The sequence below is a fragment of the Pungitius pungitius genome, chromosome 5 (genome assembly GCF_949316345.1).
Source record: "Pungitius pungitius chromosome 5, fPunPun2.1, whole genome shotgun sequence".
NCBI classification, from domain to species: domain Eukaryota; kingdom Metazoa; phylum Chordata; class Actinopteri; order Perciformes; family Gasterosteidae; genus Pungitius; species Pungitius pungitius.
This window is the reverse complement of record NC_084904.1, coordinates 9,173,056-9,194,959: the sequence shown is the minus strand read 5'-3', so window position 1 is coordinate 9,194,959 and position 21,904 is coordinate 9,173,056. Positions and strand designations below refer to the sequence as shown.

The 21,904-nt window shown below is 43.5% G+C and overlaps 1 protein-coding gene and 2 long non-coding RNA genes across 6 annotated transcripts in view; 1 reads left to right on the top strand and 2 right to left on the bottom strand.

Annotated features, from left to right (window-relative positions):
* Nucleotides 1-6,506: 6,506 nt before the first annotated feature.
* On the bottom strand, nt 6,507-7,105 carry LOC134129057 (uncharacterized). The gene is made up of 2 exons (XR_009956234.1): nt 6,738-7,105; nt 6,507-6,623 (listed from the first exon to the last, which is right to left on the bottom strand). It is a non-coding gene; the product is annotated as an uncharacterized LOC134129057 (long non-coding RNA).
* A 79-nt stretch (nt 7,106-7,184) lies between these two features.
* LOC134129058 (uncharacterized) lies at nt 7,185-11,938 on the bottom strand. Its single transcript, XR_009956235.1, has 3 exons — nt 11,657-11,938; nt 11,439-11,503; nt 7,185-9,159 (listed from the first exon to the last, which is right to left on the bottom strand). It is a non-coding gene; the product is annotated as an uncharacterized LOC134129058 (long non-coding RNA).
* Nucleotides 11,939-12,065: 127 nt separating this feature from the next.
* The window catches only part of adgrd2 (adhesion G protein-coupled receptor D2), a 31,176-nt gene continuing 21,337 nt past the window's right edge, over nt 12,066-21,904 (top strand). For 3 of the 4 annotated variants that reach the window (XM_062562310.1, XM_062562309.1, XM_037482154.2), the window contains exons 1-7: nt 12,066-12,492; nt 12,736-12,793; nt 12,956-13,195; nt 13,285-13,914; nt 15,062-15,184; nt 16,227-16,321; nt 16,847-17,137. In XM_062562310.1, the coding sequence (XP_062418294.1) occupies nt 12,448-12,492; nt 12,736-12,793; nt 12,956-13,195; nt 13,285-13,914; nt 15,062-15,184; nt 16,227-16,321; nt 16,847-17,137 (1,482 nt within the window). In that variant the 5' untranslated portion in view covers nt 12,066-12,447. The remainder of the gene's footprint in view (nt 12,493-12,735; nt 12,794-12,955; nt 13,196-13,284; nt 13,915-15,061; nt 15,185-16,226; nt 16,322-16,846; nt 17,138-21,904) is intronic. The other variant, XM_062562307.1, reaches the window with a different exon arrangement.

Below are 21,904 nucleotides of genomic sequence, written 5' to 3'. Positions count from 1 at the left end.
CATGATAAAAAGTGTAACAACTCTAACAACTTCATTTCACATTTTTATTTTTGTCAGGATAAGGGGAACTTCTGTGAGTGGAAAAATCTCTGCTGTAGGACAAACTCTCCCAGCTGCATGTGCCCAAGTGTTACGTTTTGGGGGTGTTTGTGTTGGTTTGTGTCCTGTCTCTCCATGTACAGGAAATCTGCAGGCAAGATGGCTACCCTTCACCCAAGGTGCAGCCGATTGGATACGACCGACCTGGACTCCTCCCCTTCATTATTGGATGCAGCTGGTGCAGGTCTATAAAGACCTGTCATTGTAGATCTTTGAGGGAAGGGTTTTGCAGCTCTGATGGCAGAGCGCTTCTGGTGGCTCGCTGGTGTCCTCCCTCATGGTTCTGTGTTTATTTCCGTCGTTGGGGTTTGTGAGTATCTTGTTCAGAGAGAGAGAGTTTTGTTTGTTAAACGGTAGTCCCAGAGCGTGGGCTCTTTGGGTTAGTGTGTATGTTACATTTGTTTTGTATACTGTTTTATTTTGAGTTAAACATTTTTCTTCCTGTGTTGCAGGGGGGGGAAAGGGGATATTGTTAGGGAAGAGACCAGAGGTGTGGACTCGAGTCATGTGACTTGGACTCGAGTCAGACTCGAGTCATGAATTTGATGACTTGAGACTCGACTCGACAAAACGTACAAAGACTTGCAAACTCGACTTGGACTTGAATACCGATGACTCGTGACTTGACTTGGACTCGAGCCTTTTGACTCGAAGACTTGCTACTTCCCATGAAAACTGGGGGTAACATTTTCACACCACCGCGCCGCTCTGTTTATCTGCATCTGTCAAAAAAATATGCGCCACCTGTATGCAGAGAGCGCTGCCTGCACGACATCCAATCACTGCAGTCCATTTGACCGTATCAACGAGACAGCTCGTTCATGGTTACAAAAATCGGGATTTTTGAACCCGGATTCAGACTCCGATGGAAATCCTCGCCAACATTATGTCAACGTCCGTTTTAAAGTAGTGTAATGAGCTGAGTTAAAGTTATTAGTTAATCAGTTATGCAGATGTTGCATGTGTTCACGTTATGCTCCGTTACCAGCTGTAGTTACGCGAGACAACCCGAGTTTTGGGGGGCCGTGTATGCGGAAGTGTTCGTTCGGCGTTGTGACGGCCAACAGTGACCGAAGTTGAGTTGTTTTATATAAATAAATGCAGCGGAGTTGCAAGCCAGTCATCGCCTCCTTATTTACGCTGCAGCATTGGGGTGAGCGTTACAGTACTATAACACAGTCACAGTCGATCCACCATTACCCTTCCCTTCGTAGTCTAGGTCTGTGAGGCAGCGCACCATCACCCAGGGTTCCCCGTCCCCACTATAATAAAAGGACTCGAAATGACTCGAAACTAAAATGGTACGACTTGTGACTCGACTTGAGACTTGTTGGCTGTGACTTGTGACTCGACTTGGGACTTGCTTCGTCTTTGACTCGACTTGACTCGGGACTCGAGGGCAATGACTTGAGACTTGCTTGTGACTTGCCTAACAGTGACTTGATCCCACCTCTGGAAGAGACCCATGGGTATACACCACCCGTAGCTGACTGCCTGTCTAGATACACTAGGCAAGACCTGGGCGGACCACTCCCTGTACTTTTGGTTAGCGGGCCTCATCCGTGCCCGAGGTAGAGTAAAGGGGGGGGGGGGGGGGGATTAGGTCAGTTAGGGAAGTGTTCACCCTTTTTACTTGTTTCTTTGCTTTGGTCTCGCCCAGCCCCTTTTCCCCTGAACATGTGTTTGGTTTTCCTTTTAAGGAGAGAATAAACCTCCTATTTTGTTTACACCATATGCCTGTGTGTTAGTAGTCGTCACTCACACCACGACCCCATATCTCTGGTCGCCGCGTTCATCAGGGCTCATGTTTGCGGGGCTTGCGCTCCCTTACACCTAGACTAAGGGAGACGTAACACAAGTCCACCTGCAAGGGGATCACTGACTTCCTACAGTCCGACAGGAAGCAGGAACCAACAGGAAGCAGCACGTCAAGCTAGGGAAACATGTCTCTGCCTCTCGGTCCATCAGCACCGGTTCTCCCCAAGGCTGCGTTCTTTTCCCTCTGCTCTTCTCCCTATACAGCAACAGCTGCACCTCCAGTCACCAGTCCGTCAAACTCCTGAAGTTTGACGGACACCTCCCTCATTGGACTGATCTCTGGTGGGGATGAGTCCGCCTACAGGTGGGAGTCTGACCACCTGGTGACGTGGTGCAGCCAGAACAACCTGGAGCTCAACGCCCTGAAGACATTGGAGATGGTTGTGAACTTCAGGAAGTACGCACCCACACCTTCCCCCCTCACCCTGTGTGACTCCCCCGTCACCAATGTGGATTCCTTCAGTTTTCTGGGCTCCATCATCACCCAGGACCTCAAATGGGAGCTGAACATCAGCTCCATCACCAAAAAGGCTCAGCAGAGGTTGTTCTTCCTGAGGCAGCTGAATAAATTCAACCTGCCAAAGACAATGATGGTGCACTTCACGACCATCATCGAGTCCATCCTCTGCTCATCCATCACCGTGTGGTACGCTGCAGCCACATCCAAGGACAAGAGCAGGTTGCAGCGCGTCATCCGCTCTGCAGAGAGGGTGATTGGCTGCAATCTGCCGTCTCTCCAGGACTTGTTCACTTCCAGGACCTTGAAGCGGGCTAGAAAGATTGTAGCCGACCCCTCTCACCACGATATTAACATTTTGTGCCCCTTCTGTCACGGTATGGGTTCTTGTCTTGTTTTATTTTATAGTTTGATGTCTCTTGTGTTCCTGGGTAACTTCACTTCCTGCCTTGTCCTGTGATTGTCTGCCGTGCCTGATCGTTTCCAGCTGTGTTCAATCACCTGCACCTCCCTTGTGTATTTAAGCCTTGTGAGTTTCTTGCCTCTTGTCGCGTCATTGTCTTCGGTTGTATACAGTCGTTTACTCGTCTCATCCTGGGATTCATGTTCATGTTGTTCCGTTTGCAAGATCTTTGATTTTTCCCTCCTTCCCCTTTTTCTCGGGTGGAGTGGTTTTGAGTTTAGTTTTGATTCTTCGACTATTAAAGTCCTTTTGTTTTCGTATAACTCCGTGTCTGAGTCCTCCCTCCTTGCCCAAGACCCACCAGTAGTGACACCTTCCATCCAGGAGGCTGAGGTCCCGCCACAGTTTCTTCCCTTCAGCAGTCGGGCTCATCAACACAGCCCGGGCCCTCCTGACTGACTCTCACTCTCTACATGCAGACACACTTTGTCACTTTCACTTGTCACTTTCTGTTTAGCTGGTGCACTTTTACATTACATGTCATTTAGCTGACGCTTTTATCCAAAGTATTTCCACATAGAGATACAAACTCAGAACAAGTAACAAAAAAATACAATTGTCATCAAATAAGCGGTATCAAAACATGTTATAGAAAAGTGCCATTAGAAGTACAATTTAAGTGCTACCATTTGTTAGTGTTTTAGTCACTTTATTTTTATTGTTTATTGTCTTCCGTCATGCACCAACCGCCAAGTCAAATTCCATGTATGTCTGACATATGATGGCAATAAACGTTTCCTGATTCCTGATCTAAGCCATAGGGTGTGGACAGCTATTATAGAAGGTTTTAATTTGATAGAGTGAAGCAAAACAAAAAAAGAGAATCTTAAGTACAGTTCTCACGACTTGTGGTGAAATCCTCAGATTGACATTGAGATCTGAGACCTCAGGCTGTGATTTTGCAAGTTCAACCCATATTTCAAATCGTCTAGTTTGATTTTTCACTTGATTTTGTACCCATATGGTAGAGGCACGTTACCATCATGACAGGGTTCAATTAATATACCTGAACCTAAGGAAATCTGACATTTGCCTGTCTCAGTGAATGCTATATCAAAATAATAAAATAAAATAACTATCATAGAGGAACAGTAACGGTACAATATTGAATCAAACTAATGAATCAGTGTGAACCCTGTTGTGTTGCTGCATGAACTCACAGGTTGACTCAGCTTAGTAATGTCTCACTCAAGCTGAAGCCTGCTTCTGTCCAAAGAGGACAATGGGCCCGTCACTCCACCCTTCCCTCCCTCTGTCTTTCCCTTTCCTTTTGTTTTCTATATCATTTATATGACTCCTTTAAAAGGCGGTCTCCGTAGCGACCCTCAGACCCCTGCTGCTGTCGACCAGGTCCTCAGTAGCACGCCTGATTGATGGCCAAGGGGCGGCCATAAAGACTATCTGCTGTTGCCAGATTATGCAGGACAAATGCTGATGCTAGGAATGTCTGTATGAGAGCATTCAGCTTTCATTTTCTGCACTCAGATTTACAGAACCACACAATCCTTATGTATCACATTTTACAAAAAACGTATTCATCTTTTGTGGGTTATCCTACAAAAGTCTAGCAACATATCTAAATTTCCATGCATATAGTCTTTTCAGGAAACGTAGGTATGGGTGACAAAAATACCTTGATAGGTTTAATGAAACTGTTGGAGTGAAAGTAACTGCGCAAGTGGGGTTATTTTAGTATTGAACTAACATGAATAAATAAATGTACTTATTGTTTCGTGTGGCGAACTAATAGCGGTCTCTTAGCTGAAGGGTTTTTATAGTTTCCTATGCGATGAAGCGAGATGGAATTCATATTTCATAATACCTACGTAGTAATTTCAGCATTAAGAAACTTATGCAGAATTCACTCCTGAAAGTATTTATAGAAATCTCATTCATTTGTACAGTTATTGCATGGTACGAGTAAGTAACTGCCCTTTGCTATCAGGATGCAGTTTATTCCAATGAAACAGTTAATAAGTAGTAACTTTTCTCATGTTCATTCTGCCTTCACGCAATTTACAACAAATAAAAAAGTGGGGGTGTTGGGTGTGGGTCACAGTGTTTCTGTTCTGTCTATGGATACTGCTTAGCCTGTTCTTCTGGGAAAAGCCTTTATCGGGCTCTACATGTAGGTCACCGGGCTTTTGTGGGCAATGATGCGAGAGACCACCAAGTGTTTGACGTTTTCATACCAGTCTTACAATCCCCAGGTTGTCATGGAAATACACTGGATGGCAGTAGCAGCGAAGTTACATTGGAGGAAAGAGCATGCAAAGGGAGGAGGTCAATTAGCCTGGACTCTTTTGTGGTTTTCTGCTCACTTCGGCCTAGGCTGTTGATGAAGAGAGATCTGACCAAGTGGTTGTTGACTACTGGCAAAAAACAGGACGCATATGAGCACTGGTTATCCTAAAGGTCTACAACTCTTCCCTTTTGGCCAGAACACATGAGTTAATAGATGTTTTATATGGCTTTACTAACTGAGGATCCCACCAAAATGAGAATCTTTGACGTGAATACCCATGATGGCTCTGTAAAGTACTCATCTACTTAAAGGAAGTTTACACTGTAGTGTTGACTCAAAGCCAGTAAAAGAGCGCCGAACACCTGTTTGCACACAAAGCTCAGAGTGGGATTGTGTAAAGAAACACTATGTCAGCATAAACACACACACACACAACTACCTTACTTTTGCTCCAGCCTGAAGATATATTGCTGTCATGTCTGCACATATGATAAGAGAATAGGGAATAATGCACCCAAGCATATTTGTGTGAGCACAGCAAGGACACATTAAGAAGATTTAGACCTTTTCTTTTCACAACAGACATTTTTCAAATGTTTCAAATAGTTACGTAGGTCAGGGCGACATGTTATGGGAACTTGTTTCTCTAGGTTGCAATTGAAATGCCTATAATTCTGTTGACTCCTTGTGTTCATGACTGGTTACTTGATTATAACTGATCCGCATTATAGCACCATTTTTCACTGGCTGTAAGCTTTACAAAAAGTTTACTAATTCGCAAGCAGCATTAGTGGTTGCTTCCTTTTCCATCCTTTTCAGAAATGTATTTGGTAGTGTATTTACTTGTCATTCAAGTAGGTATATATGAAATGACTCGACTGATTATTTGGTTACACCTATAATGGCTAATTTTGTTGGCAGAAGAAACAATTTGTGAACTTCCAACAATCACTGGGTCAAAACAAATTTGTTCAAAGCATTTTAAAACATGCCCTTTAAATTTAAGATTAATCGAAATACATTTTCTGAGATAATAAAGAATAAAAATACAAATTTGAGTAGTGCAAAATATTTTACCTATTAAAGAAAATTAGGGGTTAGTGATGCTGAGGCAAGATAAAGCCTTTTCCCTTGGAGTCCAGACCCTGGAGTCATGGTGATCAATGAGGAGCATCACCGGGATGGTGGCCACAGGTGAGTGGTGGAGGAGGCTCACATCCAATCAAGTTAAAATGTTAGAAGAAAACATTTTATAGTCTGACAGCAATGGTGTGATTGGCTTAAGGAAACTGCCGCAGCTGGTTGGTGAGAGAGAGACTGATGGATTTAATTTAAGCTTCAATATTTCCATTTTAAACGACTTCATACTGCAGCTTTGTCACGAATCGTCCAGGACGGGAACCCAAAAGCAGACAACAAAAGAATCAAAATGAACGGTGGGTATTTATTATGGAAAAAGTGTGGGGAAGGTCTGGTCCGGTTGGGTGGGGATGAGTGGGGTCAGCGGCTAGGCAGGGGGAAAGGGCGATCCAAGGGATGAGCTGCAGGCAGGGAAACAGGTAGCTGGTTAGTGATACGAAATAAAAACAAACAAACAAACACACTGACTTTTCATAACTCTGAGAAATCTAGTTTGCAGGAGCCAAAAACCGTACGTGGTACGCTACGATCCGGCAGGGACTGGTAGTCTGGTCACGGCTTAAAGGGGATGGTAATCAGGACCGGGTGTGCAGGCGGCAGCAGGTGTCGATGGTTGAATAATCAGTCAGGGTGTGTTTGGGGAAACTCAGAAAAAACAACTTCAGGTTAGAATGGAAATGTAACAGAAACCCAGTTCAGGAAGCTGAATTCCTGACAGTACCCCCCCTCCGACGGACGCCACCGGGCGGACCACCCGGAGCACCAGGATGGAGCCTATAGAAGTCCCGAAGCAGACCGGCATCCACGATCTGGCACCGAGGTATCCATTGTCTCGCCTCAGGACCGTAACCCTCCCAATCCACGAGGTATTGGAAACCCCGCCCACAACGTCTGGCGTCGATGAACGGTGTAGACAGGGCCCCAGTCGATCATCCGCGGGGGGGGGGGGGGGGGCAGGGGGGGAGGAGGGGGCAACAGGGGGCTGAGGAGAACAGGCTTCAAGCAGGAGACGCGGAAGGCAGGATGGACTCTGAGGGTCTTGGGCAATTTCAGACGGACCACAGCTGGGTTTATGATCCGCTCCACCACAAACGGACCAGTAAACTTGGAGGACAATTTCTTTGATTCAGTCCACAGGGGCAGATTCCGGGTGGCCAACCAGACCTTATCCCCAACCGCGTAGGCAGGGGCAGGGACTCTGACTCGGTAGTCGGGAGAGTGTTAAGGGCGTACTCAGCCCATGGTAGCTGAGAGGACCAGGTGGTAGGGTCAGAGGAGACGAGGCAGCGAAGTGTAGACTCCATCTTCTGGTTGGCCCTCTCGGCTTGACCATTAGACTGGGGATGGAATCCGGATGCGAGACTGACAGTAGCTCCAATGGCTCGGCAGAAGGCCTTCCAAACGGCTGAGGTGAACTGTGGGCCACGGCCCGAAACAATGTCACTAGGTAGACCGTGCTTCCTAAACACTTCCTTGACCAGGATGTTGGCGGTCTTAGTGGCAGTCGGCAGCTTGGAAAGGGGCAGAAAGTGAGCGAACTTGCTGAATCTGTCCACTACCGTCAGGATAACGGTGTTTCCCTCAGATAAGAGCAGCCCGGACACGAAATCCAGAGCCAGATGCAACCATGGTCGCCGAGGGATGGGCAGAGGATGGAGGAGTCCAGAGCTGGGTCGGTTGGTACCCTTATTTTGAGCGCACACCGGGCATGCAGCAACGAAACTCCGAGTCTGGTCTCCCATGGCCGGCCATCAAAAGCGTCTGCGCAGTAAGGCCATGGTCCTAGCCACTCCAGGGTGACAAGCCAGCTTGCTGGCGTGGGCCCATTGAAGCACAGCAGAACGGACAGAGTCGGGTACAAACAGCCGACCTGGCGGACCATTTCCAGGCCCAGGCTGAGTCCGCAGGGCAGTCATCACCTCGTCCTCGATCCTCCAGGTGATGACACCCACAATGAGCTTCTGTGGCAGAATGGTCTCCGGAGTAGCCTCCTCACTAACCGCGAGAAATCTAGTTTGCAGGAGCCAAAAACCGTACGTGGTACGCTACGATCCGGCAGGGACTGGTAGTCTGGTCACGGCTTAAATGGTGAAGGGGATGGTAATCAGGACCGGGTGTGCAGGCGGCAGCAGGTGTCGATGGTTGAATAATCAGTCAGGGTGTGTTTGGGGAAACTCAGAAAAAACAACTTCAGGTTAGAATGGAAATGTAACAGAAACCCGGTTCAGGAAGCTGAATTCCTGACAAGCTTTACCTCAGTTATGGGAAAGAGTAGTTGGTTTCCAGATTTTAACATATAAAGAAATATTTTGTTGCCTTATTATCTTTTATACCTATTTATCATACAGTGGTAAAATATGTCCTGAGTTCCTTTACATTACATGTCATTTAGCTTTGATCTAAAGCAACTTACAATACGTGCATTTCAACCATAGAAATACAAACTCAGAAGAACAACAAAAAAATATCAAATAATCCGATTTACAACTTGTTATAGATAAGACCCATTATAAGTATTTTGCTACAATTTGGGAGTGTTTTAGTTGAGGTATAGTCTGAAGAGGTGTGTCTTTATTTTGCGGTAGGTGTAAAGGCTCTCTGCTGTTCTGATTTCAACAGAGAGTTCATTCCACCATCTGCGCTCCGTTCTCTTCATTGGTTACCAGTGGCTGCCCGCATCCAGTTCAAAACATTGGTATTGACGTACCATGCTGTGAATGGATGAAGTGTAGTGTGCGGGTTGGGATGTAGGGTTTGACCATGTCCTGGATGTAGACTGGACTCGAATCATTCACAGCATGGTACGTGAGCACCAATGTTTTTACCTGGATCCAGAAGGATGAGGACAGAGAAGAGAGAGGTGGCTCTAGCAGTGTGGAGTTGCTCTGAGAGACCAAGGAGAACAGTCTCTGTGGAATGGCGCGCCTTGAAGTCTGACTGTTGGGGATCAAGGGGGTTGTTACGGTGGATGTTGTTATAATAGTAGAAGTATATATGAATATTCCATTACTAGTAAAGATCATTGGTCATTGGATACTTTCCCTATTACTAGGCTTTACATTTTTAGATGCCGCATCTTAATGTTTTATCTACTTAAGGTGTAGCTGATATGAACCACTTTGTTTGGTAGTGTAACAACCGTTCAGATAGATTTTACGCCATTTTGAATTTAGTGAAAAACACATTTTTGCCAATTATTGGTTCAATGTCCCCCTGAATTGTGTTGATATCGAGAAGATATGAGATAATGAACTTTGCAAGGGGTTCTGGCAAGACAACTAACTTAAGAATGAATTGGCCTGCCCTCACCAATATTCTGACATAGCTAAACATTGAACCCCTGAACACACCCCCATGTTTTTATAGTATTTGAACAATAGGGGGTGCTGCAGTTAATCGTTGAAAATCTTTTGGACTATTTTTTGGCCCAGCAGAAATCCATATGATCATTTTTAACCCTAGTCATAGCGCCTCCTGGTGGCAACAAGAAGTTTAATGTTTCTTACTTTACACCCTGCTCCTCACAGGTTAATTTGATCCCTCTCAAAAGCTGTCAGAAAAGACTTAAGACGTTGATAACGCTTTACTGTAAATATTATAAGAATCTGATAACAGTGACATGAGGGAGCATCAGCAAAGAAAAGAGTGACACCTTGGGGATGTGTACTATCAACCTGAAGTAAAATGATCATGTAACTATTGATAGTTTCCTTTTAAATCAAATCTAAAATAGACCAGAAGTTGGCTGGTGAATGACATTTTGAAGGAAGTTGGCTCATGTATGACATTTTGAGAGGCTTTAAGTCTGAAATGGTACATCAGAATGTCCTGATCATCACTGAGTGACACCTGCAGGTAGTATACTTTCGAACTGAAGTGGAGTTTTTATCTAACTGTTGATTGTTTCCCTGTAAATCCCATCTGAAATTGATTAGAAGTTGACTGGTGAACATTGGTAGGATCACTACTGTAGTAAGGTTTTTACATTATGAATTACTTTTTTCAAGAGCTGAGGATATTTCTTGAAGGAAATTTGCTGGTTTAATCTATCTCTATTTTTTGTCGGAAACTTCCCATTTGTAGTTTTACCTACAATTTTCCAAATACGCTGCCATAATGGACACCACCAGTAGTTGTACTTAGTAGTAGTTGTACTTCATGTGAATGCATTTACTAAATTGGCGTGACAGAAACATTTAAATATATATATATTACAAAATATAGGTGCACTATAATAGTCTTGCACCGCATTTTCATTTTTTTCATTATTCTGATTTGCTGTTCACCTCCTATCACTAATCAGAATGATTTAGGCTAAAAGGTGCAGTAGCTTTGTGATTACCTTGCGTGAATACCACATCACCAACCTTTCAACCTTTCTTGTCTCTAGTGGCTTCACACACATCTGTCTAGACACAGACTGAGATCAGAGAGAGACTGATTTAGTAGAGGCTAAATAGCCCTAATTCCCAGAATTCAATGGTCCAGAACCAAATAGATTGAGACAAAGCCAGTCATTGGTATTCCACCCAAGTATCTAACTGATCAAGAAGCCAATGGGACAAAGAGTCCTGGACATGGTTCTCCCTCATGCCCTCCTCTTCTGTCGGCTGTTCTTCTAACTGAACAACAACTTTTTCCTTCAACCATGTCGGGGCTTAAACAACATGAAAACCCAAGCGTTTACTGGCAAACTTTACCCTGAATTTGCCCTGAAGATAAATAGGTAGGAATAAAATATATATGTTTAAAGTTCAGGTTCCTTAGCTGTGTATAACTTCCTTAGTTGCTGGTCTAAATACATGCTTAAAACAATGGTCATGAGATAAACAAACTGAAATGTTCTTTCCTAAATGTATCACTGCATAGTCTACTATCCTTGATTATTTCAATACACAAGGCTTTTTCCGATTCCAGTTTTTCTATTATCACTGAATTTTAACATGGCAGAACATAGATTCCTTCTACCTCTATTCATAATGTTAAGCTGAAGAAATATTTGACTATTCAGTCATAATATCTAAAAAAATCAAACAAATATAATTTCCAGTTTACATTGTACACACAAAAAGATCCATCAAGCAACATTGTCAAACCGACAGGCTTTGAGGTCACTACAGTTTAGAACATGTGCTTCTACAGCCGCTCTTGCTTGTACAACGGCATACTACATTCAGCAGGTACAGAACTAACCAGGCCAGTCACATGAACCTCACCTTGTGGGTCATAGTTGTCCTTCTCTCGAAGTTGAAAATCCTCAAAGGGTGATAACTTCTCTCGACTGAAAAAAACACACAAGTAAATTATGAACAAACATACATAAAGAAAAGTTCTGAGTGATCCAGTGCTACAGCAACTGAACCATGTCTGTGTATTCAAGAGTACAATATGTTTGTCAGCAACTGAAAGTGACAGACACATTTTTTCTCTTTACCCTGAATCTGGATATGGGAGTGATGTGTTTAAGTCTTTGTTCCATCCATTTACCTAGTCATCAATCTAATGTGTAAGTGCCCATCAAAAGCATTTGGCAGGCGCATTGTTAACAAGATGAAAAACCACTGAACATAGTAACGTTATGGTTAGATGTACACTGAGTAAAACTAACCCCACTATGAAGATGTGTATTACTAGGATGTAACTTTAGAAATTCCTATAGTAGGCATGAAAAAGGTCTTTGTGTCAAAAATATCCACCGCCCTGCTGCTCGGGATGAACTGTCTGTGCCAAATGCTTGACACTGCTTGCGTAAGAAGGGTTCTTTTAAAAAATTGCCACATTTACATGACAAAGGCAGATGGCTTCAGGGTACTAAAGAGGGGGGGGGGAGGGGAGTAAGGAAACCGACAGGCTCTCTTGGACAGACACTCTAAGATTGCTGGCTCTTGCCCAGTCAGGAGACTAAAAGCTCTGCTGGATATGCTGGATATTGGAACCGATGGACTGGTTGAGGAGTCTGGACCAGATTTGGGTTTGATCAGTCAACGCATGGAGTTCCATCCCAGCTCACTCAAAGAGACTTTCTGCTGCTTTACAGGAAAATGGGGATCAGGCGACAATGAATCAGGACTTTACCTTCAGAATTTTGGGAAACTACCTGTTAAAGACTGACACGCAAACAGGGTCTTGTATTCACTTTGTGACTTTTTCTAAATTAAAACGGAAATATCGTTTTCTTGCAAAGATCAGTGGTCCATCTCAGTTGGAAACTACACTGGTCTAGAGATGACTGGATTCCTGCATATTGGACTTATACTTTTCTCATTTGTGGTAATGACCATATATACTAGATAAAATAACAAGAGTTGTGCAAATAGTTTTTGTTATTTGTATTAAAAATGCATTGTATTGAAAACGCTAATATGCACATTAACTGTAAATGAATGACTATGAATGTGTTTTCAAAAGCCTTTGTAAACAATCAATTTTTTTAAACAGATGGGAAATGCTGCTTACAGGCAAATGCTGCAAAGCAACTGTTAGAATAAAATGTAAACACCATTTCTCCTGTAGGTGGTATGTGAGAGCGAACCATCACATGCTGGACTAGACAGAGACGGGGAGTCACATGGTGAGACTCTTAATCACTTTTAGTGGCCAGAAGTTCAATTCATAGTACTGACTTGTCTTTTCCATCCATTCCATCAATCCAAAAGCCATTGAATTTCTTACTGATTCACATGCTACTATTTTTCATTCATTCTTGTTGTGATTGTTTTCTGTGTTTCTCCAGAAAATTCCAGACTGGTCCATCTGACTTCTCAATGGGCCTTCCAGCTGGCCAATAACTCGCTGACCTTCTCCAGTGCCGACAGATTTTGCAGAGGCCATTTCAGCTCCCTTGCCACCCTTGAACAGTCAGAGGACCAGGAGGGAGTCTTTGAGCTGCTTAAGCATACTAGACATCGTTTGCCTATTTGGGTCAGGGATCCAAGCAAAGCAGACTCCAGGTCTGTGGCCCTCTCCAAACAGTGTGAGTGCATTTAGTGGAACTTAAAACATCCAAAGCAAGTTAAAAAAATAACACTTTGATCACTGAGTACTTCTTCTGTTTTTATTTAGATGCGCAGTTCTCTGCTCTAAATTTCCCAAAGGAGTCCCGTGAGGGCTTTTCTCGTGTCAACATGTCCTTTCCCACCATGTCGTCCATCAGTGTGTGTGTTCGAGTTCAGTGGAACCCAGAGTGGCCTGAGGTGTCCACCATCTTTTCCTACGCTGCACCTATCTTTACCAATGAGTTCCAGCTAAGGGGTCAAGTGGATGTGCATGGACGCATTCTCCTTGCGCTCATCATCCACGGGAAGCACCTGCCGTATAAGGCGTCCTTTCCCAATGACGGCGCTTGGCATCACATATGTGTCACATGGCTCCGGATCAGTGGCCACTGGGCTATCTATGTGGATGGAGACAGAAAGGACATGGGCTCAGGCACGGACTCTTCCAGGAATATCTATGGGGATGGTATATTTATACTGGGTCAGGACCAAGACTCATTTGGAGGAAATTTCACCGAGCCTTTTTTTGGAAATATCACTGACCTCAATGTTTGGAATATTTCTCTGGAAACAAGGCATATCCAGGCTCTCAATGTATGTTCACCCATGATCCCGGAGTTGCTCTTCAGTTGGAATCTTGCCGACCTAAACAGCCACCCAACGGTTAAAGAGGTTCAGTTGCTTCTTTTTTGCCCAGGTAAGATAACATTGACCGATCCTCTCTTGGGGGCTCACCATTTGACATTGTGTTATGTTCAATCACCATGTGCCTATATACAGAGAACACAAATAAAGCGTCCTACCTAAACAGACCAAAAACAACCCATTGCCCCCCTAAAAAAACAATACCCCCTGAAAACGGAATTTTATATCTTTTTCCCCCATGCACATGCACAAATATGTCAGTTTATGAGCGTTTGTGGCTCTCGCCCTTGTTCAATATTTTTTCCACAATGCTCAATTAGGCAGTGGGAAGTTGTCAGTGATGACCAGAGAATCTCCACCACAGCGGAACCCAAATTCTGTGCTTGAGCTGGAATATTTCTTTTTATGAACATGGGCGAATGGAGCAAATTTCCCACATTAGCTTCATTCCGGCGCCATCATTGGTGCTCCCTAGCCTTTATTTGTGTCTATTCAAGTCCCTGCATTCAAGTATGAGTATGAGCACACAATATGAAGTTGAAGTCTTTTTATCTGGTATACACATTATGTTTTTAGCCTGTTTTGTATTTGTTAGCTTGGTAGCTTAGTGTTCATTATTCTAAAAGGTGCTTCCTCCAGAGTTCTGCATACTCATTCAAGAAACACCAGATTATTGGGTACCAAAAATTGCAAATCTTTACTTTTTCACAAGCTGCCTTGATAGTGGGCTGTGCGTGGGACTGTGTGCTCTTAGCACTTAGTGCTAAGTAAAGCTTAGCTTAGCTTTACTCACAAAATCTCCACCCAAATAAAATGCTTTTTGGTGTAACCATGAGAAAGAACGTTGATTTATTCTATGATTGTGGTGACACTACAGTGCATGTGTGAGAATTAACAGTCCAGATACACAGGATGACAACATGGAGGACAGTGACAGAGTATGAAAGGAGGGGATTCCCAAATCTCCAACAGTGCGGGGGCTGCTAGTGGAGGAACAGAACTGCGTGCACTAGTGAACAATAACTCCCCCAGTTTCCTTTTAAAAGTCCAATACAGTCAGGTTTTTATTACAAAAAACAAATCCTTCCTCAATGTCATTTTTCTTTTTAATCAAACCGTATTTGATTTGCCTGATTTATAGGTCATATGTTTTGCCAGTGAAGGCTTTGACTTTTGTGTCACTGTATGAATGTATGCAGCAGTGTACCAGCAGATGGAGCTGCATGGCTGCAGGACGCTTCGGGGATGGTCACATCAGCTCCCACTGCTCGGCTGGACAAACTGCTTCGATTCACTGTTGTTCATCTGCAGGAGCAGAAGAGGTGAGCATCGCACAGTGTGTACATGAACAGACGCAATAGAATGATCTAAAATCAGAAATCAGTCTTAATAGAAACATTGACACAAATGCATAGTTCAGTCTGCAGAAGTGATGGTATTGATTTGATTTGACAAAATTGACTTGCAATTTAAAGAATTCCAATATTCCCTTTAATGTTGATTACACAAAGGCACTGGAAATTTTATGTTGATTAGTATTAAGGTCATTTCTTCTAGAAAATACACTTGAACAGTAGCGGCGTGAAGACAAATACATTCAAGTTAGTGTGAACACAGCTATGTAAGATTTATATTATAGTTTATTGACCGGTTGGTCTTAATCTTAAATTACATTCATTTTATAAAGGCCAAAATAACAAATGACATTTTTATTAGTGGGCCTTAGTCTGCAAATGCAACATCCCTTGTCCCAGAACACTCACATCATCAAAGGAAAAACTCCCCGTAATTTAAAAAAAAAAAAAAACCTTCGAAGATAAAAAGGAAGAAACCTTAGGGAGAACGTCAGCGGATAACTCTCCCAGGATGGACAGAATGAACATCGTAAAAGATGTACAATACATTCAATGCATACGACAGAAATGACTCAAATAGGACCACTGCAGAAAATGATAATTTCTCATAATCTTATACTCACAGCTCAAAGCTTTCAGCTTTTTTTACCGCCCTCCTTTTAAAATATAAAAGACGTAACTTTGCTGTAACATATGCATATAAAAACATCAAAGTAAACCTTCCATCTGAGTTTATCAGACACGTTTACAAGTATGTCATTTCAATTTGGAGGTACTCAAGTTAAATGTCGAGAGTGGAAGAAAGGTAATGAGAATACAATGTTGGCCTGCTGTCACTAAACGAATATCCAAGCCTGAAGTGAAGGAAATCCCCCACTGACACAGGTCAGAAGTCAGGCTCTGCTGAGAGTTCACTGGTTTATTCTCATGGCGTCAGCAGGCTCGTCCCGCTGGGGGAGTAGAGCATCCTGCCATTACATCATCTACTCTGCGGTTTCTTTTGGCACAGAGCGTTACCTGACGGTGAAGCAGATGACAGATTCTCAGAACTCCGGGCCCACGGCTTTCATGAACCATTTGATGAAGCGTTCCAACAAAACTCAGGTGCACAGCTTGCATTGCTATTTAGCATAAAGATACATATCTAAATGTTTTCTTCTATAACAGTTCGTCTTCCACAGCTCTTTCCTGTCAACTGACTTCTGAGTCCATTCACCACGGTGCGCTTTGAATGTAAAATGACAAAAAAGAGTAACTTGAGGATTTTATTACTAAATTCACCAACAATGTGCTGCACAGAGAAAAGGCCCCTGCAAAGAAGAGATCAGTGATCAAAGAACAAGTCACAGTTGGTGATGTGTCATGTGTCAGGAGTCATTTTGTAAATGAATCAGAAGCAATGCTTTCTACTACATAAACTTTCAAGTAGAGAATATGGTGTGCGTACGTGTACTGCTACTTACACACTTATTACCTAAATTGACATGAAAAAAAACGTTATATGATAACCTTCAAAAATAATATTCCCAGTACTGACAAATTATAACCATAAAATAAAAAACAGGATACAATAAAGAAAGTGGGCTCGTAGCGCCGTCTAACCCAGTGTCACTGACCCCCCACCCCAAGGCAGCGCTGGTGCAGCAGCCGTCAAGCCTGAGCAGTCTGGCCGAGGCCTCCACCCTGCTGGACATCTCTGCCCAGGCCTTGGAGGACACCCGACAGGAGGGACTGGAGCCGACAGACATGGTTTCCATCATCAAGCTGCTGTCTCTGGCTGCGGATGTCCCTGCTCAGCCAGGCACAGAAGCCACCAACCACAGCCGGAACGTGGCCCAGGAGCTCAGCCGCCACTTCATCAGCGTGGCTGACAGAATAATCGGTGGAGACAACGCCCTGAAGTGGCAGGCCATCAAAGAGGTATCACGGACACAGTCGCACTGCAAGTTCCTCTCTGTAGCACTGCTCCTCACTGTGCCAGTCCATGCACTTTGTGCATTGTACAGGTGTCTGACATAGCCCAGCACATATTTAGAAGAAAAGACCCTACAGGTACACAAGAGCAAAGTATTTATACAGCTCAGTCACTGCGTTAAACATGGTTGTTTGTCATGTACGCCTCCTAAAATGTATTTCTTCACTTCATAACCTGTAGAATTTTAAATGTGGAGATATGCGCAAAGAAATTACACTAAAATATATATTGGCAGATGAACCCACACATAACCATGCAGATTGGTCTTTTTAAATCAGAGTGGATCTTAGATTAGATGAAAACAGCAAATCCAACCGGTTATGGAGGTGAGGCCACTAGGACCTGGACTCAAAAGCAAGGAAGTCAGGTTCAAGGGCGCTTTCTTAATATGCGTTCTTGAGTGGACTTTTGTTCTCGTGGACTCGTGAAACGTCATCAGTTGCAGCCCGAGTACTGTTCCAATTCTAAAGTCCGCATCTGGCCGAGAACAGTCCTAATACCCGGATGTGACTCGCCCATTTTACCGGGCATGCATCGGAGCCGGCTCGTCTGTTCTTCTGAGAGCCAAATATCCCAGAATGCATTTCACCTCAGCAACAGGCAACAACGACAGATGAAAATAAACACAACTTCATGTCGAAGTTTTTAAATACAACTTTATTTAAGTAACATAATGTAATTTTATGACTGAAGTTAGTTTTGAATAATAGTTTATTTTTTGTTACTGTATCCAACCTCCTCCTCCTAAAATGATAAAGCTAATTATTTTATGACTGATTATATACACTCACCGGCCACTTTATTAGGTACACCTGTCCAACTGCTCGTTAACACTTAATTTCTAAGCAGCCAATCACATGGCGGCAACTCAGTGCATTTAGGCATGTAGACATTGTCAAGACAATCTCCTGCAGTTCAAACCGAGCATCAGTATGGGGAAGAAAGGTGATTTGAGTGACTTTGAACGTGGCATGATTGTTGGTGCCAGAAGGGCTGGTCTGAGTATTTCAGAAACTGCTAATCTACTGGGATTTTCACGCACAACCATCTCTAGGGTTTACAGAGAATGGTCCGAAAAAGAAAAAACATCCAGTGAGCGGCAGTTCTGTGGGCGGAAATGCCTTGTTGATGCCAGAGGTCAGAGGAGAATGGCCAGACTGGTTCGAGCTGATAGAAGGGCAACAGTGACTCAAATAACCACCCGTTACAACCAAGGTGGGCATAAGAGCATCTCTGAACGCACAGTACGTCGAACTTTGAGGCAGATGGGCTACAGCAGCAGAAGACCACACCGGGTGCCACTCCTTTCAGCTAAGAACAGGAAACTGAGGCTACAATTTGCACACGCTCATCGAAATTGGACAATAGAAGATTGGAAAAACGTTGCCTGGTCTGATGAGTCTCAATTTCTGCTGCGACATTCGGATGGTAGGGTCAGAATTTGGCGTCTACAACATGAAAGCATGGATCCATCCTGCCTTGTATCAACGGTTCAGGCTGGTGGTGGTGGTGTCATGGTGTGGGGAATATTTTCTTGGCACTCTTTGGGCCCCTTGGTACCAATTGAGCATCGTTGCAACGCCACAGCCTACCTGAGTATTGTTGCTGACCATGTCCATCCCTTTATGACCACAATGTACCCAACTTCTGATGGCTACTTTCAGCAGGATAAAGCGCCATGTCATAAAGCTGGAATCATCTCAGACTGGTTTCTTGAACATGACAATGAGTTCGCTGTACTCAAATGGCCTCCACAATCACCAGATCTCAATCCAATAGAGCATCTTTGGGATGTGGTGGAACGGGAGATTCGCATCATGGATGTGCAGCCGACAAATCTGCGGCAACTGTGTGATGCCATCATGTCAATATGGACCAAACTCCCTGAGGAATGCTTCCAGCACCTTGTTGAATCTATGCCACGAAGAATTGAGGCAGTTCTGAAGGCAAAAGGGGGTCCAACCCGTTACTAGCATGGGGTACCTAATAAAGTGGCCGGTGAGTGTATATGGTGCTCAATATTATATACCATTTCTAATTTTAAATGAAAATGAGACAAAAGCTTGTTAATAGTAAAATATTTAAGTCAAAAACTAAATTAAAACATATTAGCAAGACCAGCTGACGTGGTGACGTCACCACGTCAGCTGGTCGCTGTCGCTAAATAGCTGGTTGGAACAGCTATTTAGCTGTTCCAATTGCGGAAATGACCGTTCTCCATTCCCCCGAACCTGCGAGTCAGGACTTCAGAGTCTGTCTCCTGAGTCTATTCTCGCGGGAATGCCAGTCCGTTCTCGTCGTCTCAGGTATTGAGAAAGGGCCATGGTCTTTACTTGAGGCAGGGGTTCAGTACACGGGTAGTCAGACAAGGCCGGCAGATGAATCCAAATCGGCAGGCAAAGACTCACAGGTAGACAGAAGCAGGTCGAATCATGGTAAGACACACCTGCCAAATAGCTGATACGCTCATGGAACGATAGAGACAAACTGGCACAGAACACATAGTTGACACAGACTAAATACACAGGAGAACGAGACACAGGTGGAAACAATAAGGGCGGGGCTTCCAATCACCAAGGGGCAGCGGCACACAGGAAGGGAGGTGTCTGAAACGAGAGGCAGGGTAAATGACAGAAAACACAACAGAAAACAGACAGACAGTGACCAAAGTCTGGGTGTTACACAACCGGTCAATTGAATCTCCTCGAAATTATTTTTGCATTTTTTGATGAATGGTTATTTATGCATATCCTAAATGTCAATGTGCAATGTGCAGTATTATATAGAGAACAATTCGAGGTTGAAGCTTTTTGACTTATATTCAATTACAAGACAGGATGTCGTTGCACATCCCATGCTTTCTGGCCATGTGTGAATATGCTTGTATGGGGCTCAAAGTCTCCACTCTAAGCTAAAAGACATTTCACATATAATGTGTTTAACATTCTTCTATTCATTTAACACACAATGTAATTACCGTGTTTTCGCGACTATAAGGCGCACTGGATTATAAGGCGCACCTTCAATGAATCGAATATTTTAGAACTATTTTCCTATATAGGGCGCACCGGATTATAAGGCGCGAATAAAAGATACTGCAGTAAAACGTTTGACTGGGGTTGCGTTGTGCATCCACTAGATCGGGCTGTGCTAAATCAAACTTTATTAAGCGTTCTAAAAACTCTTCACTCCCATGGTAACGTTGTTCAAACGTTAATGGGAATATTAACAATATCTCTGAACCTCCAACTTTCGTTCTTGATTAATGAAAACATTCTTGGCAAATGCTTTCGTGCATCTTGCACCGAGAGGCAGCACTAGAACAGACGGTGGCGCCTCGCGGCGGACCGTCAGCTCGATCCTGAGATCCAACTACGAGCTTTTTAACTACAGCAGCTTTAATATACGCTATTGGAGCTGAAATTACCGCGGCTGCTGCCACCACACTTTCCCTCCAATGGATCCTCGTCAACCAGTATGGATCAACCAATTGATCCATATATATGGCGCTCCGGATTATAAGGCACACTGTTGTTTTTTGAGAAAAAAAAAGGATTTTAAGTGCGCCTTATAGTCGCGAAAATACGGTACATTATTTGTAAAAAGGTATTACATATTGCCACTGTATTAAATTATATTTGCACATTGCACAATTTTACCTGAAGTAATCAGTAATTAGTTGAAGAGCAGACTTCCACTTGTAAATTAATGGATTTTACATACACCACATTAACAGCCAGGAATACCAGCCATTTTCACACATGTCATCCACATTTTCAGAGGCTCAGAGGTTCTTTTACAGTTGATTGGATGGCGAGGGCTCTGGCCTGTTCCCTCTTTATTGAGGGTCTGAAGTCAATTCACAATGTTAAGGTTTCTTCCCTTTTTTCCCCATGAAAAGGTTTTCATTTTTCCTGTCCTGATGTGAGGAGATGTGAGACAAATTTGTAAAGCAATTTTGGGCTATACAAAATAAATTGATTCAAATTCAATTAAATTAAATTGAATTTGGTAGCTGATCCTTGGAACACTCAGCATGAGGACCAAAGAGATGTCAATGCAAGAGACGGAAGCCATTATTAGGCTGAAACAACTAAACTAACAGCAGATAGATGAAACATTAGCGTTGGCCAGTTTGGTACATTCTTAAAAAGAAGGAATGTACTGGCAACCAGTACTCGCTCACCATCACCAAAAGACCTGAAAGACCACAGAGACATCTGAAGTGGATGATGGCAGAATCACTTTCTTGGTGAAGAAAGTCTCCTTCACAACATCTGCCAAAGTGAAGAATTCTCTAGATGTGGTAGGCGTGTCATTGTCAAAGTCACGCCGCCAAGATGTAAATACAGAAGATTCACAACAATGTGCAAACCCCTCGAGAACAAGAACAAGAAGGCCACATTAGACAGGAAACATTTGAAGAAGCCTGAACAGTTGAGGAACAGGATTCTCAGGATGGATAAAGCCAAGATGAACTTGTAATGATAAGAGAAGAGAGTGGAGAAAGGAACATCATACCAAACATACCACATCACCTGCTTTTCCTTTAGGATACAACTCAAGGCAGAAAGAGCTACAAACCAAGTGATGGAGGCTGCAGTGAAAGGTTGGCGAAGCATCTTAAGGGAGGAAACTCAGCGTTTAGTGATGTCTATGGGTGCTGCAGGCAACCCTTGACGGCAAAGGAATTTTCTCAAAGTATTTAAAAT